Below are 14,813 nucleotides of genomic sequence, written 5' to 3'. Positions count from 1 at the left end.
CAAGTGCGCAAAGAAAATTTTGAAATGTTCAAAATATCTGGCACGCATTACTTATGTGAACTTCACGTGAACATTCTGCAAACAATTCAAAAACACTGTGTGTCACTGCGAGTCATTGCATCAGCGCATCACGCGCAGCTCATCTGAACAATTATGATGAGATGTTAAATCTATCATAAACTAGAGCCCGACCGATATGGATTTTTTGAGGCCAATGCCGATAACGATATTTGGATGAAAAAAATGCCGATAATCGATAAATCGGCTAATTTGCCGATAGCCGATAAATCAGACGATATATAATTTTTTTAAATGAATAAAATGTTTTTTGGACCCTTAACAAAAAAGGTATGAGCTAAAAGCTGAAGCTTTGTCCTCATATTGAGATTTCCAATATTTCAAAATTTTCTTTGTGCACTGGCACGCAGCTACACAGTTTACGACAAGTTTACTCATTGGCACGCAATATTGTGTACCAGTGCGGGGATCAAATTTGTGCAAGTGTCAAAGTGCCCTAAGTGACCATGCTGGAAGGAGACAAGTGAGCGAAGCCACCAAGACACAACTCTGAAAAAAAGGTTTTTTGCTTCTGTGGATTTGAGTGGAGAAACTGGGATTTGGTGCAAGTTTTTTATTTTATTTACATTTTACATTTTGTCCCACCTTTTTCTGATTAATGAAACTGCATAATTGCTAAAAAGCAAAGTGTTGACATTTTATTTGTTTTTTAACCTGTTAGAACACATGCAAACAGCAAACTCGTATGGGGGGGGGGGGGGGACACAGGGGCATGCGTAGGCACATTTGAAATAAATTGAACAGAACAATGCAGGCTGATTTGACTCCCATATTTTTGGAAAATAAATCAAAAATAAAATAAGAGGTAACTAACTTTGAAAAAATAAATGAAACACATAGCTGCAACCTGATAACTTTGAAATGTAAACATAAAAATCAGTCAGTTGGCATCTATCTGTAAAGCAAGGAGTGCCTGTGTGAGTGCGAGTATGTGGCTCGTATATCTCTCTGACTGTTTGTCAGATCAACCTCAGCTTTAGGATGTGCATCCTTTAGTATGAAAATTTGGGGAATAATTTTCAAAACCTTTATTTTGAAATCCTTGGTTTCATTACAGGGTTGGGCCGCTCAGGAAATGCATTGCTTCTCTAAACAACCCTGTGAATAAAATCAAGTGGACCCTCTCTTCTTCTATTGTGTTTAGTGCACCAGTTTAATTAGCCCGACAACCGGTCTGAATTAGGCCGGATACTGGCCTCTCTCTCTCCTAACCTGTGATAGGTTGGTGGTCGAAACTCTGACGTCAGCCTCATTTTGGTGTGGCATGGACGCTGCTCTCCTATTGGTCATTTAGGAGTGGGAATCCCACAGTTTTCAGCTGTCAGTTTCCACTGTGAGGAACATAGTGAGGAAATTGAAGACCACAGGCACAGTACTAGTTAAGGCCCGAAGCAGCAGGCCAAGAAAATCTCACATAAGCTGAAGTGAAGGGTGAGAACAGTCACAGTTATCCCACAGACTTACATGATCTTGCTGCCGAGTGTCTCTGTGCATTGTTCAACTATACAGCACACTTTGCACAAGGAGATGCTGGATGATAGAGTAATGCAGAGGAAGCCTTTTCTGCGTACATGCCACAAACAGAGTCACTTGAGGTATGCTAAAGCACATCTGGACAAGCCAGCTTCATTTTGGAATAAAGCGCTGTGCACTGATGAAACGGTATGCATGGCAGAAAAAGAACACAGCATTCCAAGAAAAACACTTGCTACGTACAGTAAAATTTGGAGGTGGTTAGATCGTGCTGTGTGGCTGTGTGGCCAGTGCAGGTACTGGAAATGTTGTTAAAATTGAGGGTCACATGGATTCCAGTCAATATCAGCAGATTCTTCAGAACAATGTTCAAGACTCGGTGACAAAGTTGAAGTTGCGCCGGGGCTGGATCTCTCAACAAGACAATGACTCTAAACACTGCTCAAAATCTACTAAGGCATTCATGCAGAGGAACAAGTACAACATTCTGGAATGGCCATCTCAATCCCCAGACCTGAATATTATTGAAAATCTGTGGTGTGATTTTAAGCGGGCTGTCTATGCTCAGAAACCAACAAACCTGACTGAACTGGAGATGTTTTGTAAAGAAGAATGGTCCAAAATACCTTCAACCAGAATCCAGACTCTCATTGGAAGCTATAGGAAGCATTTAGAGGCTGTTATTTCTGCAAAAGGAGGATCTACTAAATATTGATGTATTTTTTTCTGTTGGGGTGCCCAAATTTATGCACCTGCCTAATTTTGTTTAAAGAATTATTGCACACTTTCTGTAAATCCTATAAACTTCATTTCACTTCATATATCACAGTGTTTGTCTGCTATGTGATATATTTAATTGAAACTGCTGATCCAAACAACCAATGATTTATAAAGGAAAATCATGGAAATCATCAGGGCTGCCAAAACTTTTACATACCACTGTATGTCTGACCATGCTGAATAAATGTCAATCTTTTGCTTAAAATAACTGTATTTGTGTGTCTCTTTGTATCTCAATGTCAACCATGTCTTAACAAATGTACACTTTGTCTGTTTAAAATGATGTAAGAGTAAGTACACCTCTTTGCACATCCCATCTTCAAGCATAGCCTCTTATGACCATCCATGAAAAATCTGCTAACGCTCCCAATTTTCTACAGAAATACAAACTTCCTATGAGCACTGCACTAGTTTTTATTATGACTAGAATTAATTAATTAATTAACTTTGTGATGAAGTCATCCATTTTGTTCCTCCCCTCTCCTCAGTCATGTACGGTGCTTGAACATAAAACAGTTATATCAGCTCAAAATCAAAAATAAATACTTTTGGAAAATAACAGCATACTATAGGACAGGGTTCTCACCTGCTTAATGTAACTTCTGTTTGTGAACATCACTGCAGAGTTTCTCCACATCAGGTTTTCACATATGTATGTGTGATTTTTATTCAATGCATTTATATATTATCATTATTTTATTGAATTTTGTTGATTTATTTTGTCTATGATGCTTACTGCATAAACTGAGTTCAATGTTGTCTCACAAATTTGGCATAAATGTCACTACTGGCTACTGCTTGTCATATTTTATGAGCACATCGGACATGCATACATTGTGTGAATAGGATGGTACCATCAGTGCAGCACCGGTAGTCAAAGTAAAGCCACAGGTTGCTGACCCCTGGTCTAAATCTTACCTCCATGTTGTAGAGAAAGATCAAATGATCACATGTGAAGAACACAATTTATAAAGAAACTGTCAATAATGCACACTTCATCCGCTGTGCAGACAGACTTGCATGCACACATGCACAAACATACACAGTGGACTCACGCAGGCTTGCCTGAGATGAAAAAAAAAAAAAATTGTGAAACATGCCCTTTTACAGCCTCATAGTAATTAGGCTATTTGATGTTATTTAAAGTATAAAATAGCTAGAGTACAGATTTTGCTTAATGGAGATAGTTGCCAGTTCTCTTGCTTGTTTTCCTGACCCTATGGAAATTTGTGCAACAAATATATGCTTCCTTCATCACACCAACTGGTGCAGGTGTAAACATAAGTGCACCACATGTCCTAAAATCCAGAAGGTTGAAAATGAATGAAAAACTTTTTAAACGTTTTTTTTATCCACTTTGTTTTCGCTTCTTAAATGTGAATATTTTATGGGTTTATTTTACAAGATGCTTAATTAATTTCTTAATCTCGGGCAGTAAGGCACTATATCTTTGGGCTGTGGACAAAACAGACATTTCTGAAGGCATCATCTTGAACTGTACCAAGACTGACAGACATTTTTCACCATTTCATGGAAAGAACAACTAAATGAGGAAATAATGATCAATTATACTTAAGATTGATTGTGAATCTGCATCAAAAGCCTACGGGTACCCTCTCCACAACATTTCTTTCAACTCCATCCACAACTTTGATTTCTCATGTTGACAGCCAGAATGGACAAGACAACCTAAAACGTGTAGCTTGGTGGATGGTAGTAACTTGCATTGTCAAAATAACCTGAAAAGTTAACAAGCTGAAATAAACTAAACAAACAAAATGTAAAATGAGTGGTGCTACTAATGCTCCAGGGCCTGGTTTCATAAAGCAGTCCTAATCTTCTTTAGTCAAACTAAACTCACTTAACTGACTAATGTTTTGACGTTAGCAATTGCATAAAGCACTTAGTCGCTTAAGTTTCATGTTCACGATTAAAGTTTTAGACTGGTACAGAGGAGGGTAACCTTACTTTAGTCAACAAAATACAGTCTCTTACCTCAAAACATGGCAGCTATCATGTACTACCACTTGATGGAACACTCAAGAGCACCAGACGTTGCTCAATATTCCTCCAAAGAAGAGCTTCCTCCACTTTTAGCCATGGTTGTATCATGATGACTGTCATGTATTTGTGACAGTTCTCACATTAGCCCCCGGGTGCCAATATTACGCTGAGCAGCGGTTGTGTGCACAAAAGCCTTGGTGAGTGTAGAACTGCTAAGCTAAGAGCTATGTAAAAAAGCCAGCTAATGAACAAAGGCTGTATAGTTCATGACAACAACAACCCGGAAGTAAACAAAACTTTCGCGCATTGGAGGCATTTCTTGGCAACGCCACTCATGAGGCCACTATGACTGAAAAATTGTCAACCAACTTAAGGACAGCTGTCGATGTGAAACTGTGATTAGATGTGTTAGGGAGTTTTTTTCTGCCTGCCTGAACCCCAACCGGTATTTTATGCGGTGAGGGAACTCAATAACTGACAGGAGACGGGCTTCAAAAAACAGATGTAACACTCTTAATACAACATCTCAGATGTTGCATTAAGAGATGCCTACACTGTGAACAGAGTCACTAAGACAGCGCTGGGATCTTCCAGAAGCAAAACACTCACATGCACCATTGCAATAGAGAAGCCCCGACATTAGGGCGAGCTGTTCTTATTCCTGCAGCCGACCTGCCCCCAGGGGGTAGTCTTGCCCTGCTGTCATGTATCAGTGGAGCTATGTGATTGGCTGAAATACTGGTGCATCGACGTGGTAAGCGGGTGATGTGATCGCGCTGTTTGTTCACGCAGCATCTTTCATATCAAAACTTTGTCTGATGAGTCCTTGTTTGGTATCAGTGTGATAAGCAATAATGGAACATCCATCAGGCGCCTCCATTTTTTTTTCCCCAGAAAAAAAATTGAAGCGCTTGGTTTTATCAGTTTAGACTGCACGCAAATGATGACATTTGGGTGTGCATCATGACTGTTCATAAGCAGTCAGGTCAAATCCGTCTGTAACATCAGTGGCTGAGGACATTTGGGTGTGCGTCACAGAACATCTGATAGACAGATAATGTTGGGTGACTAACTGTGGTCGACGTAAGTTTCACAGACTAAAAGATTAGACTGCTTTATGAAACGGGCCCTGGTGACCTGGTCCAATAAAATCTGAAATTTGATACCTGCCTTTATGGGTCAGAATTTAGGGATTTTTTATTCATGCAGTCCACAGAAAATCAATCTTTGAAAATTTACAGTATACAAAAAAGAAGTATCTTTCAAAAGTCTATCTCTGACCTGGCCAGACATCCTTTTGGAGAAATGTTCTGACACAGTACAATGAATCTAGGCCTCCGTCATTTTTTGTCATGTCTTCATTTGGCATGTGTCTCCATGAAAGGTCAGTACATTACGTTATGGATACTGATTGGCAACACAGTTCCATATAGGCTTGGGAATTTTCACTGCCCCTCTCATAGTGGCAGTGAAATAGTTTATATGAGACTAATTTGAACAGAATCGCTTGGAATAATTTTTGTAAATTCAGCCAGGCAAATTCCTGAGTATAAAATTTTGAAAAAAGTCTCAAAATTCTTAAATTTAAAAGGTAACTTTACAGTTCACTCTTCTAGTGGTATATATTACGTGATGCCAAGTTTAATAACTATCCTTGAATAGTTTTTGTGATATGCTGGGGATAAAAAAAACAAAAAAAACAAAACAATGTCATCAGATGGACTGGCAGAGGTCGTTGGTATTATGTGCCACTGACCCTTTTGGTCGAGGTATAAAAGACAACATCATTTACCCTACTTGCAGATACAGTAGTACTTAACCACGTTAACAGGACAGCATCTCAGTATGTGTGTGTGATATTTTAAATGAGCTCATGTGCAATATCAACTCCCAGTGAAACCACATCACTGTGACTGAAGTGAGCCTGATGTTAACAGGGATTCCCTGTGACACGAATTACAAACAACTCCTCACATAGGCTGATCAGTAGGGCTGCAGCTATCGAATATCTTTGGAATCGAGTATTCTATCGCATTATTTTATTGATTAATCGAGTAATCGTACAAAAAAAGTACTTTCGTATTCTAAATAATATCCATAGTGCATAGTGGCTCTCCCTAAGCAATGGCACATGTCGCTGTGCCATCATGCAGATTTTTAAGTTTAGGATGTTCCCTCTCTCTCTGTTTTCCCAGGTAATTATTTATTTTTTCACATTATAAGAGTTTGGAGCTTGCCAAACCATAAGCCCAGGCGCTCTGTGAAATATTCAGTCTGCGGACAGGACATTCTTTTTTTTTTTCTTATTGCACATTTCATTTGCACTTTTTATTACTGTGATTTATTCAGTGTTTAGTGTATATTTCTACATGCCATACAGAGCAGCTCAAACCAAAGCCAATTCATTGTTTTCTGTGGATACTTGGTGAATAACAAAGCCTTTGAAAAAACGGCTGTGAAGGGCAACCATTTCCACAACAGCTGCACCCGATAAATAACTCTACAGCCTCTTGATAAAAACTCTTATCAAATCTGACGATAGGCATTTTTTGAATAGTTAATCATGATTAATATAAAGTGCGCTTCCTTTCACTTCATCTGCGGAGGTGGAGAGCTGCGAGCTGCAGTGGAGCAAACCACGTTTTAAGAAATATATATATATATATATATATATATACATCTATATATATATAAAAACACACTGCTTCACTTTAAATGCAAAATAAATCCATTCAGACGATCAGCACAGACCCTTTCTCTTAAAAGGCTTTATTTTTACTCAGCATATGGCTTTATAACTTGTAGCATCGCCTGCTAACATTGACTAGCGCTTACATTAGGTATGGGCATGCTCTACGGTCTTCTTCTCGGTTTCTTGTCGGAGCGTTACAGTGCCACCTACAGGCCTGGCATATGTACTACAGCTTAAACGAAGCTTCGAGGCAAGAATTTGCCTTGAACATTTTTTGTAATCGAATTACTCGATTAATCGTTTCAGCCCTACTGATCATGTTAACGCCTGCACACACGTGTGTGCTGTCACGAAGTGGCAGAGACGCAGAGGAACAAAATCAATACTCCAGCTTTCTCATTTCCATATATACTGTCTGAAACATTAACATTCTTTAGGAACCGCACTCAGCTATTTCTGTCTGCTTAAAGGAATCATTCATCATCCATCCATCCATTTTCAGAACCCACTTAGTCCAGTTAAGGGTCACAGGGGGAGCTGGAGCCTAGAGGCACTCCAAACAATCTGCATCCACATTTAAAATGAGAAAAAAAGCACCCAATGCAAAACCAGAATGAATGTCTGACCAAAGAAACGATTACCAGCAGCGCTCGATTACACAAATTCCCATGACTGACAGGCAACTATGTGTTTGAGGTGAAGGAAAAGAGCGATGGATCGAAGGTTGAAACTGTTCATCAAAACAGTATTAAAGCAGACTGTCAGTAAAAATAATGAGAGGTAGATCGGATGTATTCAGAGCAGCCTGCGCTGCAAACGAACAGCGGCTGATGTGAAGCAGATGTCGACACGGGAGCTTCACCGAGAGGAAAACATGAATGAAGTTCTGATCCAGTGACAACAACTGACAGAATATAGAAGGCTGCAGCTTGGACTGAATCTCTACTTCCTTCTAAATGAAGTCACCTCGCCCAGTACCGGCTTTGGAGCCCCGTTTTTGCTGTCAGAGCTCCATTTGTAAACTACTCCTGTCGTACTCCTGGAACTCATTATGCACAACTCACAGAAATATGTGAAGATCAAATCTACAGATGAATAAACACAAGAAAGAAAAAAGCCACCTCCCAATCTCATTGACAAAAGTCTATCACTTTTGCCACTGGACTGCTTCAAGTGACTTTGTCTTAATTGTGTGTGCCACAATGATCACATGGCCTGCATTTAAAGCATTCTTCATTCAGTCCAGTTCAATTTACTTACAGATTACAGGATTAAAAACAATCAGCATCATAGCTCAAAGGCAGTATCAGGATCAAAGGTCAAAGGAAAAAATCCACTCCTTGATCCAGATCTACAACAAAATTAAACCGTTGTCGCCGACTGAATGGTCCCCTAGAATCGGTCCCCCTGATGGATGCGATTCACAGATTATCGCCTCGTTTCTGCGCAAAACTGCACTCCAGTCATCATTTATCTCAGCGACAGATATCTGAAGCTTTTGTACAACAATCATTTCCACATAAATTCAGCATTATTTCATCATAAAAGGCATCAGAAGCAATCAGAGTGCTGCAGCTAAACAAGCTGTTAGCTGATGTGTTCACTGCGTGTCGGACATTTCAATGCGTCACGGAATTTCACCAAAATTTCCGCTTAAACGGCCTTGTTTCTGCTTAAAACTGACTTTAGAATGATTTAAGAGGTTTTACCTTTATCATCTGATGGTTAATAATCCCATTAATCCATTTGATGGCTTTGGGTGAAGAGACTCTGTCTCAGACGTGCTGCTGTGGTCCGAAACGTCACATGCGCAGATGCAAAAGACAGACCGATTTTGAGGGGCGGACCGTTTGGTCTTCGACACCAGCTCCTCCTGACCCCAAAATCTACCTCGCCATCCTTTTGAGATAGCTTGTCCTTTTGAGATATCTTGCTCACAAACAAACATAAAGCATGAGCTCCTTGATAGAGGCAATGAAACAGATCAAATGTATGTAGAGACCACAGCAACACCACACCCACATTTCATCAGGTGTGTTATATTGGGCTGTTAAAATAGTCAAGTTAAAGTTTCCATAAAATTAGCCATTTTTCCCATGAATGAGAACTGGATCCAGAAAACTGACCTTGATGGCAGATTGATCCTAACCAAAATCAAATCACTTCTTCGTATTCATCAGCTCAATGTGTCTGCCAAGTTTGGCACATATTGGTTTAGGTGTTCTCAAGATACGAGGTCTGTTAGAAAAGTATCGGACCTTTTTATTTTTTGCAAAAACCTGATGGATTTGAATCACGTGTGCTTGCATGAGCAAACCTTGAACCTTCGTGCGCATGCGTGAACTTTTTCACGCCTGTCGATTGCGTCATTTCCTGGTAAGCAGCCTTTGTGTGGGACGTGTGCTGTGTGCTTGGTGGATTTTCATTTCAAGGAAAAAGACGGAACGACTGGAGCAGCGCCACATCAAATTTTGCCAGAAACTGGGCGACAGCCAGGTGGAAACCATTCGGATGATTCAGACGGCTTTCGGTGACGATGCTATGGGCATCACACAGATTAAGGAGCGGTACAACCGGTTTAAAGACGTCCGCACAACGGTGGAGAGCGAGCCACGCTCCGGTCGGCTATCAACATGCTGAAATGACCGGATCATTTCCAAAGTAAACGCTATGGTGATGCGGGACTGTCGTGTGACTAGCCGAGAAATTGCAGAAGAGGTGGACATCAGCACTTTTTCGGTACATTCCACTGTGACAGAAGATTTGGCCTTGAAAAGAGTGGCTGTGAAATTCATGCTGCTGCTGACGGCGGCGCAAAAGCGCCTTCGTGTTGAAGTCACCTGGCTGTCGCCCAGAGTTTCTGGCAAAATTTGATGCGGCACTGCTCCAGTCGTTCCGTCTTTTTCCTTGAAATGAAACTCCACCGAGCGCACAGCACAAATCCACACAAAGGCTGCTTACCAGAAAATGATGCAATCGACAGGCGTGAAAAAGTTCACACATGCGCACGAAGGTTCAAGGTTGGCTCATGCAAGCACACGTGATTCAAATCCATCAGGTTTTTGCAAAAAATAAAAAGGTCCAATACTTTTCTTATAGACCTCGTATACTGCAAAACATCACACAACACAGTTATCACACTTATTGCAGTCGCCAATGCTCAACATACTACAGACCACAATCTGGTGGCTCACGGGCTGCGTGAAGCCCTCGGGCTGCCAGTTTGAAACCTCTCACATCCACATTCCAGTAATTAGGAATATAATACAATAATTAAGAATAACACTTGTGCTGTGTGTAGTACCCTCTCACACATGCATATTCTACCTAACAGTTTGAAAACAAAATTAATGTAGTATATTGATTTTTTTTCTCATCTAATTAAAATACGCCACCAAGAAAACAAATGTCATACAATTACTTTCTGAGCTTGTAGGTATCACAGAATATTAAACTCTGTTGGAATATTAAAACTGTATCATCAACTCTCTTGTTATTGAGTTCGGAGCTGAGTGAAATTATAAATTAAGGAGCACAGCTCTCCGGTACACTTTAAAGTGTTGGGATTAGTCAGCGAAGTGTATATCAAACGTTTTAAAGTCAGATTTGTGCCAAATCACTTAGCTTGGAGAAGAGATCAAAGTTAGAAAAAAAAAAAAAGAATTCCTTCGTGGTGCGTTTGGGTGTGCTGACAGCTGGCGGACAATCCGCTTCTACCTGTGATGTGTCCAAGAAAAGGCTCTTTCTGAACTTTCCTCGCCGTATCTCCATTTCAAGAGCAGAGCCGCGGGCCACGGTAGCTCTGGCTGTTTGATTCCTGCAAAACATCGTGTCTCCTTTTCAGGGGGAGTTCACATAAACTCAAGAGCGTAAAGGCAGCACTCGTTTCAAAAACTGCCCAGCTGTCGAGCGCGGGTCCAGGTGGCACACAATTTAAAAAACAAACAAACAAAAAAGTCCACAGAGATTCAAACAACCTCCGCGCGTACAGACTCCACTTTCACAACGACTTTTCACTTTCCCAAACACGACTCCCGGTGCGTCCCACAGAGACACCCCAGGCGGCGCGACAAAGGTCTCCATGGAGACCCCTGCCGGCCATGAGCTGCAGTCAAGTCAAATCAAGTCAGCTTTATTGTCATTTCAATACATCACAGACATATTGAGAACTGAAATACCTGATCTCTGTGTACTGACTGAGAGAGAAAAAATAAAACGGGGGGGGATGAGGAAAGTGCTGTTAAAGCGACAGTGTGGAGGATTCATGAGCGTTTATCAGGAAAAATAGAACACTGAATAATTCCTTCATAGGACCTACATGGGAGCTTATGTTGGACGCCATATTGTACCGCCATGTTGATGCAGGAGTTGAAATGGGACGTTTCACTTTGGCCGGTCTCACCAATTTATGACGCTCGACTGCCAACGCTTTTGGTACAAAACACGATTAGCAGTGTTGGATATGTTACTTTAAAAAACTAGTTATGGGATGGCGCGAGAACACGAAACTTCTGGCAAAGTGGCGAATCCGAAGGCAAGAATTCGTTCTTCCGTGACTGGCCGCATGCTCAGGCTGTATTGATTGTCTATTGATAGGTGGCAGGAGTGATTTGTGGCCGAAGAATATCAACAAGAGTGAAGGGGAAAGTCTACAAGACAGTAGTCAGACCAGCTATGTTGTATAGCTTAGAGACGTGGCACAAACAAAAAGACAGGAGTCAGAGCTGAAGATGTGATTCTCTTTAGGAGTGATGAGGATGGACAGGATGAGGAATGAACATATCAGAGGGACAGCTCAGGTGCAGGTGGGACAGTTTGGAGGCAAAGTCAGAGAGGTGAGATAGATGGACATGTGCAGAGGAGGGACCAGGCGTATATAGGGAGAAGGATGCTGAGGATGGAGCCACCAGACAGGAGGAGAAAATGTAAATTTTTTTATATTTTAGAAAATATAAATATGAGTTATTAAGACAGGCAAAGAATTTGAAAGGAACGAGTGTCTATATAAATGAGCATCTAACAAAAAAAAAATGCAGATATTGCTAGGGAAGCAAGACTACTAAGAAAACAGAAACATATTGTTGCTACATGGGTCTGGAATTGTAGGGTGTGGATTAGAGTGAAAGAAGGAACAAACGGTATACAAATCAAAAACATGGAGGACCTTACGAAATACAGACCTGAATAGACAATCAAATATAACATCTGTTGGTAATTGGACCAACAAAAAATCAGATCAAACATGGAAACAGAGGATAAAATATATGACATAGACACTAATATTGATGAAAGTATATTTGACTTAAAAACGATTGGTTGTGAGTATTATACGGTAGAACAGCTGAATAGTGAAAAAATTGCAGAAGATACCCTGTCACTCATACATATAAACAGTCGAAGCTTGTATTGTAAAATGTCACAAATAAAAGATTATTTAAATCAGTTTAAAAATAGGTTTAGTATTGTTGCAATCACTGAATCTTGGCTTAAAGATGATCTCATGGATGAAGTTCAAATGGAGGGATATGAGCTGTATTTTGTAAACAGAAGATATAAAAAAGGCGGTGGTATTGCTCTGTATACAAAAACAGATCTGATGTGTACAATTGTTGAAGAAATGACAATTATGAATGATGTCATAGAAATTGTAACAGTGGAACTTGTACATGAAACATCTAAGAATATTTTAATTAGTTGTGTATACAGAGCACCAGATTCTTGTGTTGTGAAATTTACAGATAAAATAATTGAATTATTCCATCAAATTAAAAACAAAACGCTTTTTATGTGTGGGGACTTTAATATTAACATAGAAAGCTCCAGCTGCCAAAGATTAAGTGATTTTGTGAATACAATGTATAGTTTGGGGTTATTCCCCTTGATAACAAAACCAACCAGAATTACATCGCAAAGTGCAACGGTAATTGATAATATATTTACAAACAGAACAGATGAAATTATCAAGAATGGGATCTTCATGACAGATATTAGCGACCATTTACCAATTTTTTCAATATTTAAATATAAAATAGGTACAACAAAAAAACTGATATAAACTTTAAAAGAGATAAGTCAGTAAAAGCCTTAGAGGCATTAAAATATGACCTTAAAAATCAAAACTGGGAAGAAGTTTATGTCAGTGATGTTAATGTAGCATATAACTCATTTATGAAAATATTGATGAAATCATACAATAAAAATTGTAAATTAATTGAAATTAGTAAGAAAAGAGTAAATAAACCATGGCTGACAAAGGGAATAAAAAATGCTTGTGCAAAGAAAAACTATTTATACAGGTGCTTTTTAAAATTGCAAACAAAGGAATCAGAACATAAATACAAAAAATATAAAAATAAACTATTAACAATAATTAGGAAACAAAAAAAAAGATTATTACAGTGAAAAACTAAATAAGAGTAAAGATAATATGAGGGTAACATGGGGAATTATAAAAAGTGTGATTGATAGTGATGGAACGAAAGAAACTATTCCAAATTACTTTGTTAAGGAAAATAAAGAGATATATGATATAAAAGAAGTTGCAAATGGGTTTAATGATTATTTTTCAAATGTAGGGTCAAGTCTGGTGGGAAATAAACCAATAATAGAAGATAAATTATGTACATTGGTAAATACGGTCAATAGTATTTTCCTGGACAATGTGGAAAAAGATGAAATAAGAAATATTGTAAAAAACTGTGTAAGCAAAAGATCAACTGACCATGAAGATTTAGACATGATGACTGTAAAAAGTATAATAAAAATTGTTATTGAACCATTTACTTATATTTGTAATCTGTCTCTGTCAACTGGGGTTTTTCCAGATGAAATGAAAATTGCTAAGGTAGTCCCATTATATAAAAATGGAGACAAACATAATTTTTCTAATTACAGGCCAGTATCATTGCTTCCACAGTTTTCTAAAATTATGGAAAAAGTTTTTGTAACAAGATTGGATAAATTTATTGAGAAACATCATATTTTAAATAATGCTCAGTATGGATTCAGAACAAAACATTCGACAGCTATGGCAATTATGGAACTAATAGAGAAAATATCAACAACAATAGATAATAAGGATTATTTTGTAAGTATTTTTATTGACCTGAAAAAGGCTTTTGATGTTATAGACCACTCAAGATTGCTCCACAAGTTACAACAATATGGAATAAGAGGTGTTGCACATCAGTGGGTAAAAAGCTACTTAGAAAATAGAAAACAGTTTGTTCAGATAAATAATACCAAATCAGAATTGTGTAACATTATTTATGGAGTACCACAAGGATCGGTACTTGGACCCAAACTGTTTATTTTGTATATCAATGATTTTGTGAATGTATCCAATGTGCTTGGCAGCATTTTATTTGCTGATGATACAACGCTGTTTTACTCTGGATCAGATATACAGGAAGTAGCACAAGTGATAAATACAGAGTTGGAAAAAGTTAAACATTGGTTTGATATAAACAGATTGTCACTAAATATTAATAAGACAAATTTCATATTGTTTAATGATAGAGCGAAAGAAAATAATGTGTCATTACAAATAGATGGAATGGATATACAAAGGGTAAAAGAAATGAAATTTTTAGGAGTCATGATTGATGAAGATCTTACATGGAAGTCACACATAAATTACATAAAAGGAAAAATAGCGAAAGCCATTGCTGTTTTGCATAAAGTAAAATATTCATTAAATAGTTATGGTTTATTAACATTGTACAATTCATTGATTGTCCCATATTTAACTTACTGTGTAGAAATCTGGGGATCAACATATACAACC

At 38.6% G+C, this 14,813-nt stretch overlaps 1 protein-coding gene across 4 annotated transcripts in view; it reads right to left on the bottom strand.

The window, feature by feature from the left end:
* rtkn (rhotekin) overlaps positions 1 to 10,971 on the bottom strand; it is a 318,614-nt gene extending 307,643 nt beyond the window's left edge. For 2 of the 4 annotated variants that reach the window (XM_034170030.1, XM_034170031.1), the window contains exon 1: positions 10,745 to 10,971. In XM_034170030.1, the coding sequence (XP_034025921.1) occupies positions 10,745 to 10,855 (111 nt within the window). In that variant the 5' untranslated portion in view covers positions 10,856 to 10,971. The remainder of the gene's footprint in view (positions 1 to 10,744) is intronic. The other 2 variants (XM_034170029.1, XM_034170025.1) reach the window with 2 other exon arrangements.
* Between the last annotated feature and the right edge of the window lie 3,842 nt (positions 10,972 to 14,813).

This window comes from Thalassophryne amazonica, chromosome 5, assembly GCF_902500255.1.
Source record: "Thalassophryne amazonica chromosome 5, fThaAma1.1, whole genome shotgun sequence".
NCBI classification, from domain to species: Eukaryota; Metazoa; Chordata; class Actinopteri; order Batrachoidiformes; family Batrachoididae; genus Thalassophryne; species Thalassophryne amazonica.
The sequence above is the reverse complement of the archived record's forward strand: the minus strand, read 5'-3'. Positions and strand labels throughout refer to the sequence as shown.